We start from the raw sequence: 19,611 nt of genomic DNA on the forward strand, positions 1-19,611 counted from the left end.
AATTATATAAATATAATTAGTGAAGTATCGATGATTTGTTAACATAAAAAGTATCACCTGAAAAAGCAAAGGATAAAATAGAAACTTAGAATTGGAGCATTTTTTGTTTTATTTAATAATTGATGTTGAATTTTTATATAAACGAAAATGAAGTGTTTTCTATGATAAATCTAATATATGAACTTTAATGTAACAGAAAACTGAAACTTTTCGCTATTTTCTTCAGAAATATATCTTCATGTTTCATAACTAATAACAATGATTTTAACATTCTAATACGACGAACAATTAAAAAATATATGCGTAAAGGTCTATTCATTAAAATTCCTCTCAAACACCAATTAGATTCGCAGAAATACCGCTACTTTTTATATATGTAAGTAAGTAAGGTAAGTAAGTAAATATATGCTACTAACTGTTCTTTTATTCTACACGAATAGTATCTTATCTCAAGAATAACATAAAAGCTGATCGTCATACATAATTAATAATAGCTTTGTAAATTATTTTGGTAAAGAAAAAGGAAATCTTCTAAAAAGTACAAAAAGTTCATAAAACCATTATTTTTAATCAAAAAATATATTAAAAAATAAGTTTTTTATAATTAAACAAATATATTTTCGTCACCTTTAGGTGTTACATTTTAAGGAATATCTATTATAGAAGCATTATTTATATTGACTGCAGTGGAAAAAGTTACAAATAATATAGCTAAATATTATTTATGATAATCAGATATATCATTTAACGACAACACTGAAGGAAAAATGAACATTTGAGTGCTTCACAAAAGAATTCTTTGTTCATATTTATACACATTTTAAAATTCTCCTTTTATGACGGAGCAGAAATTTTTCCAATTTCATTCAGGTTTACGATATTTAAAATTATTGGAGCATTTACTGTACTATTATTGCAATGTTTAGACAATACTATTATAATAAACAATATATTCGATCATTATAATTATAATCAGCAATCATTATAAGTATAATTTAAATATACTAACTATATGTTTCATTTGGATCTCGCGGTCAAAAAATAAACCTGAATTACATGTATAATACAGTATACTTGATGTATCCAATGAACTCACGCTTACTCATCTCACACTCTCTGATCCTCACGCATCCATTTACATCTAAACTTATTGCCATTTAAATCTTCATCTGTAGCCAACGATCACGAGAGAATCTATTATTGGCACGGCATTATCACTACAATTTCCTTTTGACATCGTTGTTATTTCCTCTCTCTCACTTTTTTCTCTCTTAATTGAGCTACTCTTCTGAACCAATCTATCATGGCCTCCGCGTTTCGTATCTCATTCAGTGCCAGCTCAGTTATTTCTATGTAAATGCAATCTTCCACCAGATGTTTTAGTATGCCTATGTTCAATTCACATATGCCGCGTAGCCTATCTTTCTCCTCTCTTCATAAATTGCTATCTTCCTCTCGGTTTCCGCATTTCGCTCTGGCTAATAAATTTTGGCTTGCTCCTTCTCCCCTTCCTTTCAAGTAGTTCCGCTTGTCTACACATTCTATGTATAATTAGATGTATATAAATAGATGTATTTTTATATAATTGCAATTCTTTCATAAAAGGATAAGGACTTTAGAGTGACGGAGTAAAGGATTATTTAATCCATTTGCAAATAGATAACGTAACAAAGCTTATAACATCAATTAAGTATATGTTTCACATAAAAAGAACGATCGTTGATAATTTTTAAAGAAATCCAAAGAAATTTATTGTAATAGAATTTAATAGAATAGTTTATTATTTTCTTATTAATCATATTGATGTTCGTTACATTATATTTTCAACGCGATCTCCCCGATTTCAATGATCTTGAAATACGTTGTCAAGGTCATCATAATGAACAACTTTTTCCTATACATTCCGAAATGTAGGCAAAAATATTTTTGACCCTATATATTCAATACATCATAGACAAATCGAAGCAACTCAGGGACAAACTCAAAAAATTTTATTGGCTCATTGGCCGTCGCTCCAACAAAATTATATTAAGCACGCAGAACAAAATTACGCTCTATAAGACCGTAATAAAACCTGTCTGGATCTACGGAATCCAACTATGGGGAACAGCAAGTAATTCCAACATTGAACTAATTCAACGCTTCCAATCGAAAACGCCAAGATCCCTAATAAATGCATCCTGGTATGTTACCAACGAAACAATCCACCGCGACCTCAAGATACCCACAGTCAAAGATGAAATATACAAATCCAGAAGCAGATACAACGCAAGAGTCAACAACCACCGCAACAGATTAGTCATTCAAACTACTTGACATAACGCATCAGATCCGCAGACTAAAAAGAAAATACCCTTTAGATTAAATCCTTAGATTCTACTAGAACCAACAATATAAACTATTATAAACCATGTCATTGTATCATGCCAAATGAAGTTACTGAAAATTCTCAACGAGAATTGATTGTAAATATTCTAATAAATAAAAAGAAGAAAATATATATATATTCAATGATGTGTAGCATTTGGGTTAGACTTAAATTAAATTGAAGTTAATTTTAAGTTAAATTTGTCAAGTTTTACTATTATGCTATATAACTGGAAATATTTATGCAAATATATTGAAAAACGCAGTTATTCGATTGTGAAATTTATGTCGACGGTAAATCTAAATAAACAGCTTCAACGAAAGCCTCGTCCACAATAGCATATGCGAAACTGTAAAAGATGCCTTCGAAAATTTTACTTCATCATCGCACGCGTTGCTCGTTCACTCCGCTCGTTCGTAAAAATCTAGTCCAACCAGATACCAATCTCACACGTGAGCGGGGCATGTAAGCAAGGAATCTCGAAGAAAAAACTGTTTTGGTCAAAAATCGGACCACCTTTGCTCGTATGCGAAATTGATAATCTACTGATATTGCTACTACGCTGATTTTTATAAGCCAGTGGAGAAAATAAGTAACGTATGGGGCGTTAAAATAAAATTTTCGAAGACGCTTCTTACAGCCTCGTATATGCAGTTGTGAAGGAGGTCTAAATTCGTAAAATATAATACAAAGATGAAGAGTTCGATAGTTGACAGATGTAAATAGATGACTAAGTGGTTAACGAAACGATCAACGTGTCAGCTACGCTTGTACTGTGTCACAGATTTACACATATGGGCAGAATTTACTGTAATGGTACCGACAGTTTTTCCCCGGCATCTCGGGAACTAAGACCGAGTGGTGGTTACACGTATAGGAAAAAGTTGTTCAGAATGATGACCTTGACAACATATTTCAAGGTCACTGAAATCGGTGAGGTCGCTCCTGTTCCAAATAATTACCGTTATATTTATCCAGAAGACAGAAACTGGATGTAACAGTACAAATAAAATATTGGCACAGAATAGCTTTAAGGAAAGCTTGTATACTCTACGCAACTTATTTAATTTTCCTGAAAAATATAATTTCTAACATTATAAATGTTATATCCTAATTTTATTGTTCCTAAAACGAGCTCAAAGTCAATGTTCGTATCGGTTTTACAATAATTGAAATTTTATATTTTCTTTTGAAATAGTTCGCACATATTATGTATTTATTATTATTTATTTTTATTGTATATCTACTCAACGATAATAAATTATGGTACGATATACTTGAACTTTAAATTTGAAAACTATATCCTATAAAGAATTTATATGGTATTTTAAAAGAAAATTTGGCTTATGCCAGTATTTTATTTGTTCCTCACTGTATATTAATACTCAACAATTTTCACAAACATTAAGTGATGAAAATCTGTAGGAAAGCATAATGAGGTTCTTCAAGAATAACGTGTATTTCGACCAGGCCTTCTGCAGGCAAGCGATTATCGGTGAAGGTTGGATGCGAGTTCTTGTTTGGTGTCTGGCGACCCGATTATGTGGCCGGCTGTTTTAAACGTTAATTCATCTGGCGAGTAGCCGAGTCGTCCGCCGCTTTATTTTGTCACACAGCTTCGTTGAACATTTTTTCGCTTAAATTCCTTACGTTGAAAAAAGCTATCACGGCCGTGCTTGCTCGTCTTCATTCGCGAAGGAAAACCGTTGCAACAAGTAGCAGAAAAAGTGTGGAAAAATCGTTCCCGGAACACATTCCTGGATTATCGATTAAAGTACGAGTTTGCGGGTTACCAGTCATGCGTTCTTTTAGTTTAGCAAACGGGCGCTCGTTTATCGACGATACACGACCGATTATTCTTTTATTAAGGAAATTTCTAAGAAGTTTTTCAAACATTTGAGATTTTCTTGGGACAATAGAAGACAAAAGATTTTTAAGGTATAGTTTAGTGTGTTAAACATATATTGACGTAAAAGAAATCTCTGGAGTCTGATAGAAATTGTCTTTTTCTTTACTTTTTTTCCTTATCTTTTCAATTTTTCAAAATTTAAAAAGTTAAGTGACTTGTAGGCTTTTGTGATGTGCAACAGTGGAATTTTGCAAAGAAATGAAAATTCTATGTTTCTATAATTATATATATAAATATATGTAAACTCCCTAGAGTTCATGTAGGATAAGGATTCTTTTTGTTTTACGGGTAGCACGACAGGCTGTGTTTCACGGACAGAGCGATCTTCCTTTGTTTTACGGACGACCATTTGAAGAAGCACGTTTTTCCCAAACGGACGGACAGAGAGTTACATTAGAGACAGACAAGGTTACAGAATAGTTATTTAAGATTTTAAAGACTGAAGAAGAAAGATCGGTAGCTCAGGACGTTGAAAATCGATTCTCGATTTTCAGGTAAACATTGTACCAAAGACTTGTTATTTCCCGTATATAATTATTGTTATTTATTGTTATAGACGCATATTAATTGTTGTTTATTTTTGTATTTTATCTAATTACTTCAATAAAAAAACTCGATTTTCAGACTTCAGAATCAATCCCTGAATTATCCAATTATTGAACCTTATATATATATAATTATTTATACAAATTTCTAGCAATATTCCTCTTCTTATAATAAAATAAAATTGAAGAAAACTTTTTCTAAATGAACCTTTGCAGAATAAAGGATTATTTTCTACTATGTATTTTAAAAAATATGACTGTGATAATATTTAATATCCTTAGAGTACATTATAAACTTTTTAAGAATATAAAATAGGTACTTATAGTATCACATAATGCACGTTTAAAGCAATCCTATTTCTTACATGCATTTAGCTGAGAAAATGATCATTTTGGATCATTGGATTATTATACGTAAATAAAACTTATTGATATTTTGTTACTCTTTTTGTAATACATTGATACGATCATAAGAATTACAATTAAAAGTAATAATTAAACTACAAAATTATTTATACAAAATGATATTTTATTCAAACAGAATAGGAATATCTATACATACTTAGTCATACAGATATATTATAAATCTAATCGAAACTCCGATTCTATTCAAATCGTATCTTAAATAAATTATTAACTAAACGATAAATATATTTATTTCCAATAAAACCGATCTCTATTTAATGCATTATAGGTTCCTTACAGAAACCAATTCTACGATGCGTTTCTACTATGAATAACTGGTAAAAAAAAAAAAACAAATTCGGTTCTGGAAAGATTAACATTCATTTTTACTTTCCTATACTCTAACACGACGTTTTTCACAGAGCAATTCACAAAAAAATGAATTCCAATTATCTTTTTGTCGAACAAAGAGAATCTTAAGCAACATGTACGTACGTGATAGAGAAGAAGATGAACAAGTAGAACAAACGAAAACAGGAAAGAAATCGGGAGACAGAAAAATGTCTCTGAAGCTGTAAGGAACATCTAAACAGGAAACACGTGCAGTTCAAAGCAACAATGAAGAAAGGTAGGCAAGCGTGCGAAGTATACGATGAGAAAGAACGCACGCCTGTTCGGAGCAAGCGAAATAAACTTTCCTAATGCGTTCTTTTAACGAAGAGCACCGTTGCCATACGTCATAAAATCGCGTCAAGAATATCCTATACTGCAAAGACATACAGTGACTTACGAGACTATACGAGTATAGGAAAGCTTTAATAATGAGGCACAACTGCCATGATTATATTAATAAAATTTGAAACTAATATGAAAATGTAGAGCAACAGAATGTTTATTGGAAACATATAATTAGTAAACGATTAGTAGGTATGAGGCATGAATTAAACATAATAAATAAATGTTAATAAATGTTAAAGACAGTCTTATAGAATATTAAGCTACTTACATTAAGTATCCTGTCTCTTTTAGTATATACATTTTCAGATTTGTTTCACACTTTATTAATATAATCTCAAAAAATTTTGCATATTCATAAAAAATTTCTACAAGTGTTTCAATACTTCCATGAACCAGTTCCATATCAAAGTATTTTAACACGTGTGATAAACTCATATAAGAAATCGATTGGTTCATTGCTCCATTAATAATGAAGGAGTAACTTAACGTGTAAAAATTACGTAAATATTATTTCAAAGCATAAATAAAATAAGTTTTCATTTTCCTATGAATATTCCATTTCGAGATAAATTACAAAAGCTTGTTACATGAATCGGAAATGGAAGAATTTCTATACTCAATTTAAAAATCCGTTCTCTTTGTATTTCGTATTTTTACTATAACTTGTTAATAAAACTTTAAATGATCTACATTTGTATAACACTTTTACCTTGGTTATAGGACAAAGCTTGGCTGTTACATGTTGTGACACTCTTCATTCGTCTATCTATTAACGCAAACTCGGAACGTGTAAATTGGATAGCCGCAAGTTTATCCGACGATCTCTTTGCATTCTTCGACTACCTCGAGTCATGCATCTTGGCAATCATGTCGCAACTGTTATCGGTTATCGATTAAGTAGCTGTTCTTTCTTTCACGGGCATAAGTACATACATAGTATGTACCTTCAACCTCAGTTTCACGAAAGAGTGGGTTAAAAGAATTCTAGGTGCAAGTCTCTTTCACAAGTTGCGACGACGACTTTCTATTTAACTCTGTTCGGAAACGTTGGATTTCGTTTTAGATAACGAGATTGATTTTTGGAAAATTTCAATGCTAACATTGAGTTTTAAGCTTCTTTTTCTTTAACTAATAAACGAGAAAAAAAATTATTCCTCAAAAATTTTCGGCGGATTTGTAGCATTAGTATATAAATTTTACCAAAATGTATAAATTAATAAGTAAATACGTAAGAGCAATATTTACTATTTTATTACCTAGTTAACAGACTATAAACATATATTATCTATTAGAAGAAAATATTTAATAATAATAATCAATATATTTCTTTCTCCACGATAACGTCGATCTACTCACTGATTTTAAATATGTATCAGTTTAGGAAAACATTTTTTATCTAATTCATAGTTTGGAAATTAAACAATCAATGAAATTCTAATAGCTCGATAGATACGGATCTATTGAAATAGCAAAGTAATTCCATAATCTTTGATAAACATGTACATCGATTTTATTATTGCATATTAGTTTGATTATCATAATGTTTAATTATATATAACTACAATGTTCTTATGGTTTCATTGTTTTGTGGTATATTGTTATTCTTTTTTACCTATAATCATGTGGCAAAATTACATCTTATCAAAGTTAAACAAATATCTTTTTAAACGGTTTTGTACAGTATGCGGATAATTGTGACAGTATGAACGTAAATACTGCAATATATTCGAATACGATTCTAATAAAGTGAAGTAAAATTCAATAGGAAGGCTTGATATAATAGAACAATTCTTTTCCTACAAATAAAATAAGTAGACGATTACTTATGTATATAATGTACGTAATATACTTATACATAACTGTACATTTGTCTAAACGATATTGTTATGAATTAGCAAACCCTTTCGACTAATAATATGATCTACTTCTAAAGTCTAATCTAAAATCTAATTTTACGTATAGTTTCTTCAAATGCAAAATTATTTTATATGTATCTTTCATTCACTGAGTCTCTTAATTAGTAATGAAATATCTATTTTACGAAAGAAATACGTCAAACTGAATGTTACTAATAATAATATCATATTAGCAATATGAAACTAAGTTAAGCGATATTTTGTGGTCTCTTTTTTACAATTAATAGACACTTGTGGCAAGACATAAATATACTTGCAAAAAACTGCAATTTTTTGACTTGTTAAGAAACATTAAAGAAAACATTCAGTAATAATTTTAACACATTATAAGTTGATACAATTTTTATAAATCATGAGAAAATTAAACAAAAACCTGTATCTTTTTCGTTAGTATTTTATAGTTTTTAAACAATATACAATAAAAATTTTTGAATAAACAGAATGTTCATCGGTATATATTTTTTAGAAATACCAATTATTCGTATTACAGGAAACTAAGAAGATATTCACAAATATAGAATAAACTTGAAATTACCGTTCGCTACACCAAAAACAATTTCGTGAGAATTCCACTCCCTTGATAATTCACTTTTGTAATTACGGGCCAGAGCACAAATTCTTAATTTATACAACTTTGACACGTTTCTCCTTTCATTGTATGGATGCCGTTGCTCTATTGTATAGTCGAACCAATCACCGTTACTTTTTACAGTAATGAACATTATTATAAGCATTCTTTTAATGTGTTTTTATACCATAAATGAATCTTCGTCTATCCATCTTTTCCTATTTTCCAATTTGATATTGTTTATATCTCAAATTTTATTTATCTATTTCCTATGATTACACCTCTACTAATTTTTAAAATTCATTAGTTGTTTAACTGTTGTTTACTTTATTTCATATAAGCACATAAACGATCAAAACATAACTTAACATGCCATTAAACGATGATCCATCTATTGAATTCTACAGCTTCCTGTTAATTACGATTATTTCTTCGTGTTTAAAAGTACAGCAATCGAATAAGTAGTTTTTTATAAATCGTAATACAGCAATACAAACATCATTAAATATACACTAAAGATTATTAAACGAATTTGAAACATTCAACTAGACTAAACTTACATATAACTAAAACACTATACATAACTGTACATTAAACTAAATTTAACTCACAGTACCTTACAAAAGTCCTCGAACACTTATAGATACGATAACATTTTTATGGGTATAATAACGTATATTATGTGCGTTATATGAAACTTTTTAAAATTATATTAATACTATAATGAAACATAACTATCATGATTATAGGGGAAGAAAGAAAAATGGGAAAACAAAAGAAAACGCCGATAAAACAAATTTTTCTTTAAGAATGTATGTCTCTAATAGTCACAGACAATTCATTTTCCAATTTTCACGCTTAAAGTTAACGCTCTAAGAAAGAAGACTGCGTTAAAAAGACTTGCTTTTTAAAATCTATGTCTATAACAATCAATAAAAAAATTCACGCCCAAAATTAATGTTCAAAGAAAGATAGAGGAAGATCGAGAGCGAATGAAAGAAACAAAGCGATAAAACAAACTATGAGTAGGATAAATTGGATAAATGTTTTAAGCAACTTTCACCTGTACCCTTCACCAGTCTAAATCACTCGTGCAGACTCGTTCATAAGAGAATCCAACATTGCTAACCAACACTCGCCGTCGTGTCGTAGTTGGAAAATCCGTATTTAAATCTGTAAATCATAGGCTTGGATTCCATGACGTGACGGGTTTGCGCATGCAAATTAATCTGCTTCACGCGTTGCCAATCTCCTTTCTGTCTTATTTAACCGTACCGCAACGCGATCGACACGCTTGATGGCGATTTTTGCGATCACCTTTTTATTTGTGATATCGATGTCAAAGAGAAAGGAATCGTTCGGAGGATGAATAACAGGCAGAATCTTGTCGAAGGCGGCAATTTAATGCTATACGAAAGGAATGTCGCGTAGGTGCAACGTGTACACCTGGCTAAATACCTTGGAGACTAGATACAATGCTGAATGCAGTTAGAGTATTAGAAATTCTATCGACACGAAGAATCTTATCTTTCAATATTGGATATTTCATGAATAAATAATTTTTAATAGATTTAATGCCTTGCTGCAAAATTTATTATATAAAGCAATGCGTATCTGGATAAACAATCTACAGACCAAATATAAGCAATTGGCATATTACAAGTTCTATCGATATGAGAAATTTTATCTTTTAATACGATGAGTCTTTCACGCCTAGATACATCAATGTTAATAAATTTTATACATTTCTGCAAAATTTATTATACAAGACAAATGTAGAAAAACTGAATGTCAATATAAAATTTTATAAATTTACTTTATAAACTTACGTTATAATCTTACTATAAAATTTATCATATAAAATAAATTTAATAAAATTCAGTATCCGTATAAAATTGTTTATATTAAATATAGATTCTATCAAACTTTGTTTATTCAATTATGAATTAACTAAATGATAAATATGTTTATTTTCGGTAGAATCCTATTCTATGTTCTCTATGTGTATTCTATATTATTATCAATTTATATTATTGCTAGCATTATGTCTTCTTTACAAAATTAAAAAAAACTAAAAAGTAAATTTAGTTCAATATTTAGATATGTATTAACTCTTTGGTATTTGAGAAGGATTCTACATTTCATTCCAATTGGCTCATATTCTCGATAAACTACTTTCGAAACCTGTTCATAATTTATATGAATTTGTATATTTTCGTAACAAATAACGTATCTGTAATGGAATATTTCTAATATATTCATTTATGATATAAGAAATATATTTTGTGCTAAAACTAAGGAGAATCAAATAAAATAGGACGTAGAGTTTGCTTCGACATATGACTAGAAAGGAAAATATTATGACATGTGGTTTCTAGTGTAAGAGAAAACGTAGTGGTTCTTCTCTTTGGAATGGAATAGTTTTAAAAAATATTTGAAAGTCTTGAAATTTACTTTAATCTTAGAATTTTACAGTCCTCGTACTCAAAAGGTGATATAAAATTTATCTTCAAGAATTTCGAGTTTAAGAAAGAAAAAGTTTCCAAACTTTTTAAGTGTTTCGATAATTAAAAAAGAAGCTTGTCTTCCAGGAATCACTATTATACAGTAATATAGAAACTTCATTCCTTTTTACTATTATTATTATTATTTTTATTACGAAGAGTTACATTTTTATAAGATAAAATACAAAAAGATTCGGAGAATCACTAAGCAATTTCACGCGTACACGCCCACAAACTTTCGAAAATTTCCTCGAAAATCAAGACACGAAAGAAAACTTAAGTATTTCACAACTTTCATTTAACGTTGAAGCAAGAAAGGAAAGAAATTAAACAGAATAAAAAGAAATTAAGAAGAATAGCAAACAAACGTAATCATATATCGTGAATATAATTTTCGATAGGATTGAAAAATACCATTTACATTATCAATCTAATGTATCAATGATAAAACAAATAAATATCTTAAAGGATAACGCTTGGAACAAAATATTTGTAAATTAATAAAATTGAACTATTTATATAAAAAATAAAAAAAGAACTAAACATTTGGTTCAAAATTAATCACGGAAGTTCCAAATTTATCTATAGTTAAATATATATAGCGTAAAATCATTTTGACTAAATTCAGCGAAGTCAATAATACTTGCTTCATCTTTTTATGAGACATCGTCATAAACATCAACGATAAGTTTGTCACAGTTATCACCATAAGATGACAACTCATATTTATTATTTCACAACGTACCAATATTCCGTGACACACATTATAATATGCTGTTTCAGGCCACAATATTCCTCGGAATAACAGATGAGAATTTCTATTATAAGTTGAAAGCTGTAACGAATTTATTGCCAATGGACACATGGCAGCATCCTGTAGAATATGCCTTAAGCATATATATTATCCTGTTTATTATACTTGCCTTAAAAATAGCATAGTATATAACATATACTATGTAATATAATAAATAAAAACAATATTGTCTATATAATATGTGTGTGGAACTTTCTGAAGCTAGCTAGTCCAATAAAGAATTTAATTCTCTTGTCAAGTAAATTAAATTAATTCTGTTTTTAAATAATTATTTATATACTAATCTTTTTATACTCTTACAACAGTTTATATATAATATAAATATTAATTTTTTATATTTACTTGTGACGTATATTCATCTTCATTTATTATTTAAATATTATGTTATTATTGCATTTTAACAATGAAATAGTGCCAAATTAATTCATCTACATATATATCATTTGTTCGTTGAATTTATTCCTCTACATTCTGATTTCGCGCTGGTTTGAAGCGTGCATTGGATGAAGTCTTTCGACGCTTTCTCCGGGATATATTAGAAAGTACAGACTACAAAAGCGTGGCTAAAAAACCACAAATACGATTAAATACCGTAGATTACTGGTATATAAAATGGTTTGCGAAACTTCGAATGATCAATGATGCTTCGCTTTAATGTCACTAAAATACCTAAGCATCCTCCATTTGCTTTGCATATTTAATAACAAATGAATACAATCATTATAATTATGCAAAATGATCCATACTGTTAAAAACTTGCCAACTACTGAAGCAAATGTTTTTATTAGAGCATTATGATGATTTTTTAAAATAGTTTCTATAAAATTTATTTTCTGATTATTGACCAAATAATCGAACTTTAGTTAAACTTCATTAATCTTAAATGTTTACCTATTGCAATTCTCAAATTGTATTTGAATCGCGTTATTGTCTTCATAAACAGAAAGAAGTTTAATATTTTAATAAAAGCTCTGGCGAAAACATGAAATGAAAACTTACACACATCAATAACGATCATTTCATGTTTTCCTTAAATTTAAGAAATTGTTAACGATAGAAAAATACGATTGGGTTGAAAATAACTCAAAAGAAAGTAACAGAATTAAAGGTGCAAAAATATGTAAAATATCCAATATGTGATAATTCGTTATAATATTTAATAGATGAAACAAATCTAGAAAAACAAATCTGGAATAACAAATAAAATATTTAAAGTATATCCATTCACAGTCTAGTAATCACAACGCAACTCCTATACTAATTAAAATATATCATCGCGATCAATTACGTAAAATGAGTAGAAGAGGTTATTTCTTACCAACTCCATTCCACAGGCATAGCGCCGCAATAACGATGGTCAATCTGACAAACATCGCGCTACATTGGTCTACGATACGTGAAATGTCAACGGGACCGCATTCAACTCGCCGATACATGGTTCGATATGCTCGAACCGAGCCACGGTAAACCGAAACACTTCGATAGTTAGTTCCCTCGATGACATTTATCAAATGGTTGCACGATCAATCGCGTCTATACAAACACGCATTTGTCATTTATACAAACGCATTTGTTGTTATTCTTTTTTGCGATGACCCGTCAAATTCTTCATACCTGATGCCGATCACTAGGTACGATGTGGAACAATTGCAAATCCGTGCAATACGCATTCCTCGATTATTTACAACGAACGTTTCCTTTGAAAATCTCGAAACAATTTTTACACTTGATTTCTTTTATGTTTTACGAACTTTTCACCTTTACCCGCAATACACACACGTTTCTGTGATGAAATTTAAGTTACAAATTCGAATCTTTTTAGTTTAATTAATGTAAAGTACCAAAATTTTTTATTTTATTAGTACAATGTCACATAAGTTGAAAACACTAGCTGAAAAGTTTCACCCAAGTTAGAATCGCCGCGTTAAGTATCTGTCGACCGGTCGAAGCACGCAAAGTAGCCATCGACTTTCTCTCGAGTCGGATAATTAACCGGCACAGGTTTTTAGAACGACTACAGCAAAACACCAATTACGAATGCACTGAATGCAGTTGGCAAATCGTCACTGACGTGAATTTCGAAAAACGCTTGGAATCTATCGACCTCGATCGGTGCCGTATTAGGCATCAACGTCGTCTCCAAGCTCATCACGATTCTCGTTCACCTTAACGCGGACAACATTATATTCCTGTCAATCGGTTTCTCGATCACTTTATACTGATTTCAAATTTAAGAAAAGAATTGACAGTTTACTGGTTGGATTATTGACCCAAATTTGAGGAACCGATCTTGCGCATATTTGAAATGAAATTGTTCACGTTTAGAGCCTTTCGACTCTGCAACGATGCCGCTCGCGGATCAAACTGACTTTACCTGCGGCGCGACGCGATCTGTTCACGAGTGCCGCGGCAACCATGCCGATCAAACTGTAAGAACGCATACCATTGGCGTAGTATCTTGAGAATTGTGTAGTGCACTTTTCCTTCGATAGTTTTTTAGTCAAACAATTCGATTAATTCTAGCCTAAAGAATCATTGTTATCATGAATATTTTATGGAATATTTAATTTTAATTTCCTATCTATATATAATAACTAAAGTACCTTGAAAAGTAAGACCGTTCATATAACTTAATAAAATAATGGTATGCAAATTTAACTTACAAAATTGATCCATTCTTTATATCCCAAAGGTTAAGATTTATTATTCATTTTATCCCTGTTCTCCTATGTTATTTTTAGGTTTGGATAAACTTTAATTAAAAATTACTGCTTTAGAAATATTTTGTAAAATTTAAAATTTATTTCAAATGAAATTAGAAGTTCAATAAGTTAGCTTTCTAAGTTTTTTAGTAGATTAAAATGAGAGGTAAAATGGTTTATTTGAAGCAGTATTAATATTTCTGAAATTTCTTTAAGTTTTATGTAATACCACGTTTTAGTTCATAGTCAGTATTATATAATGCGAAAAAAGCTCATTGTAATATATAGTACAAAAAGTTCAATACTAAGTGCATACGTAATGCATGTGTATTTAATAAGTACTTTAAAAATTTATGACCTATCTCAAACAGACAATTGAATTGAATGATTGATTTATTGAAGAAAACATATTTTTTATTTGAAATGTAAATATGTGATTTAAAATTATTAATAAGTTTAATAATTAAATCAATTATTCTATATATACACGTATACTGTAATATACGTATAATGTATGTAATATATATATATGTGTGTGTGTGTGTATGTATATATATATATAAGTTGATAGATAACGATTTTATTATTTATATATTTTTATATAAATATACGATTATAATATAATTTTACGATTCTTTATATATTACATTTTAATAAATATGTTCTCATATTTATAATGAGACTTCCTAACCATTTTGAACGACGTATTAAAGTATTATTTCTAACTAAAAAAAAAGATCTAAATTTTATATACTTTATTTATACGTTATTTATAAAGTGAAAAGTTCTATCGATTTCATGAGAAAAATTACAACGAAGTGAATTAAATTTAATTATTACTAAAATTATTAATAAATTTGTCTCTTTTTCTTAAACTAAGAAAATGTAATGTAAATGAAAATGTAAAAAATATCTATTGCTTTATATATAGTCTAAAAATTTGTAGATGTATATAAATGTATGATAGATACAAAGAAGAAAAATAAAATTTATTCAATTCTACTACAAAAATTATTTAGTTGTGGCCACACCGTAGTTCTGTTTTTAACATATCTTATTCGCACTCACTGCTTTTCACTTCAATTCGAAATTCATTGAAAGACGATCGATTCGCGGAAAAAAAGACAGTCAGTAATTCCTGGAAATCACCTACAGGTAGTTACAGATATAACGCACCAGCCAATCACAATGAAATGGGTACTGTTGTATGTGTTTACTTTCATTACTTATTTTTTTCTTAATATTTTACAATATATTTTAATAGCTTCACAATTTTTTGTTTAGTCTCATATAACTTAAAATAACATATTCCTATCATATAGAAAAATAGGGTAATATATACGAATGTTAAATATTATATTGAATAGCGTTAACGTTTAAAATGTTGCATAGGTTGTTAACATGCTACGTTTTCTGTCACGGATAAACACTGCTTTAATTAATATTCCGTCCTGCACACGGTAATATAAACTTCTAGTTCTGGACACTTCTATACTGAAAACATTGACAAAACCGTCTGTTTTTTGAGTCGAAGAAGATCAAGATGGAGAGGAAGGAAAGGTATCGTCCTACGCATGCATGATACGTACATATTATATATTATATATTATACTATGAATGTCTCAAAGACGATCATGTAAGCAGATCTCGATGTTTATGTACTAAAGCCTAGAGAAAACCAACCGAAAATTCAATCGTGACTAATTATGAAAGATCAACATGGGAAGCAAGAAAGTTCTCGCTCTGCGCATGCGTGACATGCTATAAGTGTCAGATAGAGACACTCTTTGTCTGTCTTGCAAAAACGAGAACTTTATTGTCTTCAATGTTGGTTTTTTAGGAATTAATTTTCGGACAGTTTTCCCTAGTGGGTGTTGAGACCCGTTTATACGATCGTACATACGATCATTCATCAGTTCTCACCTGTGGTCAATGTCGCAGAATGAGATTTTTTCTTGCTTTTCATGCTTTTCATGATTTCTTCGGCTCAATAGACACATTGGTTTCCCCTAACGAGAGTCCAGATTTGTTTATATGACCATAGTCCTGCAGTCTATATTCAACAGGCAGCAATTAAATTAATCAAAGAAGATAGAACGACCTTTGTATGTAGTAAGCCATGTAATAAATGAATACCTATATTGTATGTGTAATCAGAAGTCGATTAAATAAAATATTCTAGAAATATATAAATGTCATGTATTTTTACATTTTTCGAAAAGCACTTCTCTTTCTTCAAAATAAGGTTTTGCTAATATACAATTATATAATATATTATTATATAAGTATATTTCAACTTGATTTAAAAATTAATTTTAATTGTAAATATAAATATTGTTTTATATGCAACAATGTATAATTTAAAAAAAAAATAGCTGTAAACCTCACAATTTTAAAGTAAATATAAAGTAAAATAATTTTCATTCCTACAATGAAGAAATGTTACCTGAGAAATATACAATATTATAAATCAATAAGATCCTATAGCTGTGCTTTTCTAAAGAAACTAAAACATATCTTAAGTCAACCAAAATTGGAATTGTGCATTGAAAAATCATAATATATAAAAAATAACATGTAGTTCGTCATTATATGTGCTCCTTTACAGTGAGAAATTACTATTTAAAGTTTTAAATACTAAGTACTATTTAAATACATTGTAGGAAGTTTTTTACTAATACATCATTTTCTCTTTTTTAGCAGTAATATATGTCTATTACGATTGCTATAAATTCTCATTAAGCAAAAAGACTTATTATCTATGCACTATACAGTATATTAGTTACGTTAATTCCCAATTGTACTATCAATGTGAACACAGCAATTTTGTTCTTAATCCTGTAAAAAATATGATTCTATTTTGTTATACATTTTGAACGATATAAACATAACCTTCTTCAGGCGTTAAAGTCTCAAAATTAATTGGTAACTTTGAGATTTTGTAATGTAATGGATGTTTCTAAAAACCAGCAGAGATACAAACATTACACATGCCTGTGTTTTTCAGTAATGGGACAAAGAAGATTTAGAGTTTCGGTAATTTATAATGCTATTTTTATTATGCTACTATTATTTATTTGGTTACCTATTATGTATATATATAGTGTTTTATTGTAAATCACTTTATTGACATTTTTTTTATTTCTTTATGATATACATATTCAGTATTGAGAGATATAAATTTATACATATGATAAAACTGATACTTCTATGTAATTTAACAATTATTGGATAATTTACTAATCATCACTTTGAGATGGGTGTCCTTATTGCTTCTCCGGAAGCAGGAGATGCATCAATTAACATTATACCGCAAATGAAGAAACATTCTGCTATTTCTGGAGAACCTGCTACAAGTTTCGTTTCCACAATATCAGAAAGAAATGCTACTAATCAAACTGCTCTAATGGGTGTATCAAATTATAATTCTACTAATAATATGAATAAAGATGCATACAGACACACAGTTTTAATGGAAAATAATGTTTTTGATAAGATGTGCAATTCTACAATTAATGATAGCTGCCAATTCCCCTATTATAGGTTACACCTGTTATTATATTTTGTTTATATTTAACTATTTACCTTAATTGTTAGGTACATATATAACTAATGCCTATAAATATATATATATATATATATATATATATATATATATATATATATATATATACATACATAATATAAATATATATATTTATTTATTTATTTATTTATAGGAGCAATAGAAGTGATAGCAAATGCCCTGATGCAGTTTTGGTAAAAGATGTAGGTGTATCATGTATGCTTTTAAAGCAGAATACATTTGAAATACAACTTCCTCAAACAAAAACTCTGATTAAGCATCTTAAGAAAGAATACAATGATTTAACTGATATTGCAAATAGAATAACTACATATACAAAAGATATATTAAGTCATTTACCAAAGAAAAATCAAAGAAAGCATCAGCTTCTTAAAAGTTTGGTATGTAATTTGTAGATACTTTGTTATATAATTTATAATCCTTATATACACTTAGTAAAAGTAATATACACAGAATATACATAAAACTCTTATATAAGCAATAATGTGTGTATATAACTATTTTTGTACTATATTTTTTTTAAAATAAAGCTTAACTGTCTTAACTTGTGAATGTTTAATTCATATAAAATATATAAAAATAATTTATATGTCATTATATTTTATAGGCAGCTTCAAAACATGCAATAGCATCTCAGTATGTAGATAGTAAAGGTAATCTTTGTTTAAAATTGAGACTTTTTAGTAATGCTGAAACGCAGTGTATGACTGAGCAAGTTGTTAAGGATTTTGACAATACCTTATGCAAAAACAAATATATTACGAAGGAATTGCACAGTAAAAATTGTAATTATTACAATCATTTTGTAACAAATTTAAACAAAAATAAAAGTTATATGCATATGTATGTAGCAAAAACACAAATCTTGGATAAAGGTCATCTAACACTTGAAGAGAGAAATATGAAATCAAAATACGAACAAGACACGTCCATTCAGCGAAGGAATGCGGAAACAAACACTCCAAATTTAACATCATCTAGTATTTCTTCAATTTATAATCATTTAATGATGAGAAAGAAAAAAACATCAAAAGAATCGTTAACCCCCAAATTAAAAAAATGTGATGACGTACATAAACATGGCATAGTTGAAAAATTCAGTGATGATAAACTCTACACAAATCAGTTAAAGTTAAAAAAACATAATCCAGTTACATTTACTAATTGGAAAGAAATTTCAAAATTGAAACAATCCAAAAATAAAACATTGTCTATTATTTCTTATGAATCACAACAAATGGTTTGTTCAATAATATAATTTTGGAAACGAGACTTGTAACGTGATTATAATTTATAATTATCATTTTTTAATTACAGGCTAACGCGAAAAACAAAATTAAACAAGGAGAATTTATTAACTATAACACAGTTAATAATATATCGAATACAAAATTTCATACAGTTAATATCCGAATTGTAAAAAAAAGTAAAAAAGATGTATAACTTTTCTATTTTTCATATCTCGATATATTCCTATATAATAAATATTTTTATACTATTTTAAATTTGTTCTACTTCCTCCAATTTTAGTACTTTTAATTAATTTTTATTTATTT

The 19,611-nt window shown here is 28.8% G+C and overlaps 2 protein-coding genes and 2 long non-coding RNA genes across 8 annotated transcripts in view; 3 read left to right on the top strand and 1 right to left on the bottom strand.

Annotated features, from left to right (window-relative positions):
- Window positions 1-14,179, bottom strand: part of LOC126917759 (tyrosine kinase receptor Cad96Ca) — a 65,252-nt gene extending 51,073 nt beyond the window's left edge. The window contains exon 1 of the mRNA XM_050725023.1: window positions 13,086-14,179. Within this exon, the coding sequence (XP_050580980.1) occupies window positions 13,086-13,203 (118 nt within the window). The 5' untranslated portion in view covers window positions 13,204-14,179. The remainder of the gene's footprint in view (window positions 1-13,085) is intronic.
- LOC126918242 (uncharacterized) overlaps window positions 1-19,611 on the top strand; it is a 487,823-nt gene that overhangs the window by 34,239 nt on the left and 433,973 nt on the right. The window lies entirely within an intron of this gene.
- On the top strand, window positions 4,190-7,829 carry LOC126918162 (uncharacterized). 2 transcript variants are annotated; one of them, XR_007711254.1, is made up of 4 exons: window positions 4,190-4,306; window positions 4,570-4,771; window positions 5,650-5,855; window positions 6,686-7,829. It is a non-coding gene; the product is annotated as an uncharacterized LOC126918162 (long non-coding RNA). The 2 variants fall into 2 exon arrangements; XR_007711253.1 differs by lacking the exon at window positions 4,190-4,306 and having other exon boundaries at window positions 4,461-4,771.
- On the top strand, window positions 15,750-19,553 carry LOC126917828 (uncharacterized). Of its 4 annotated transcripts, none has more exons than XM_050725162.1 (6): window positions 15,750-17,076; window positions 17,170-17,505; window positions 17,726-18,012; window positions 18,189-18,435; window positions 18,663-19,295; window positions 19,373-19,553. In XM_050725162.1, the coding sequence occupies exons 2-6, from the start codon at window positions 17,419-17,421 to the stop codon at window positions 19,496-19,498; spliced, it is 1,380 nt and encodes a 459-aa protein (XP_050581119.1). In that variant the 5' UTR covers window positions 15,750-17,076; window positions 17,170-17,418; the 3' UTR covers window positions 19,499-19,553. The 4 variants fall into 4 exon arrangements, with proteins under 4 accessions (XP_050581119.1, XP_050581120.1, XP_050581127.1 ...); XM_050725163.1 differs by having other exon boundaries at window positions 17,173-17,505; XM_050725170.1 differs by having other exon boundaries at window positions 15,750-16,574.

This window comes from Bombus affinis, chromosome 1 (assembly GCF_024516045.1).
Source record: "Bombus affinis isolate iyBomAffi1 chromosome 1, iyBomAffi1.2, whole genome shotgun sequence".
Taxonomy (NCBI): Eukaryota; Metazoa; Arthropoda; class Insecta; order Hymenoptera; family Apidae; genus Bombus; species Bombus affinis.

What these genes read in the sequence shown, in the direction of transcription:
- LOC126917828 (XM_050725162.1), top strand. Translation starts at nt 17,419, where the DNA reads ATGGATGTTTCTAAAAACCAGCAGAGATACAAACATTACACATGCCTG. An exon ending in AAAGAAGATTTAGAGTTTCG is followed by an intron (nt 17,506 to 17,725) that starts GTAATTTATAAT and finishes CATCACTTTGAG; the next exon opens with ATGGGTGTCCTTATTGCTTC. An exon ending in CTTATGAATCACAACAAATG is followed by an intron (nt 19,296 to 19,372) that starts GTTTGTTCAATA and finishes TTTTAATTACAG; the next exon opens with GCTAACGCGAAAAACAAAAT.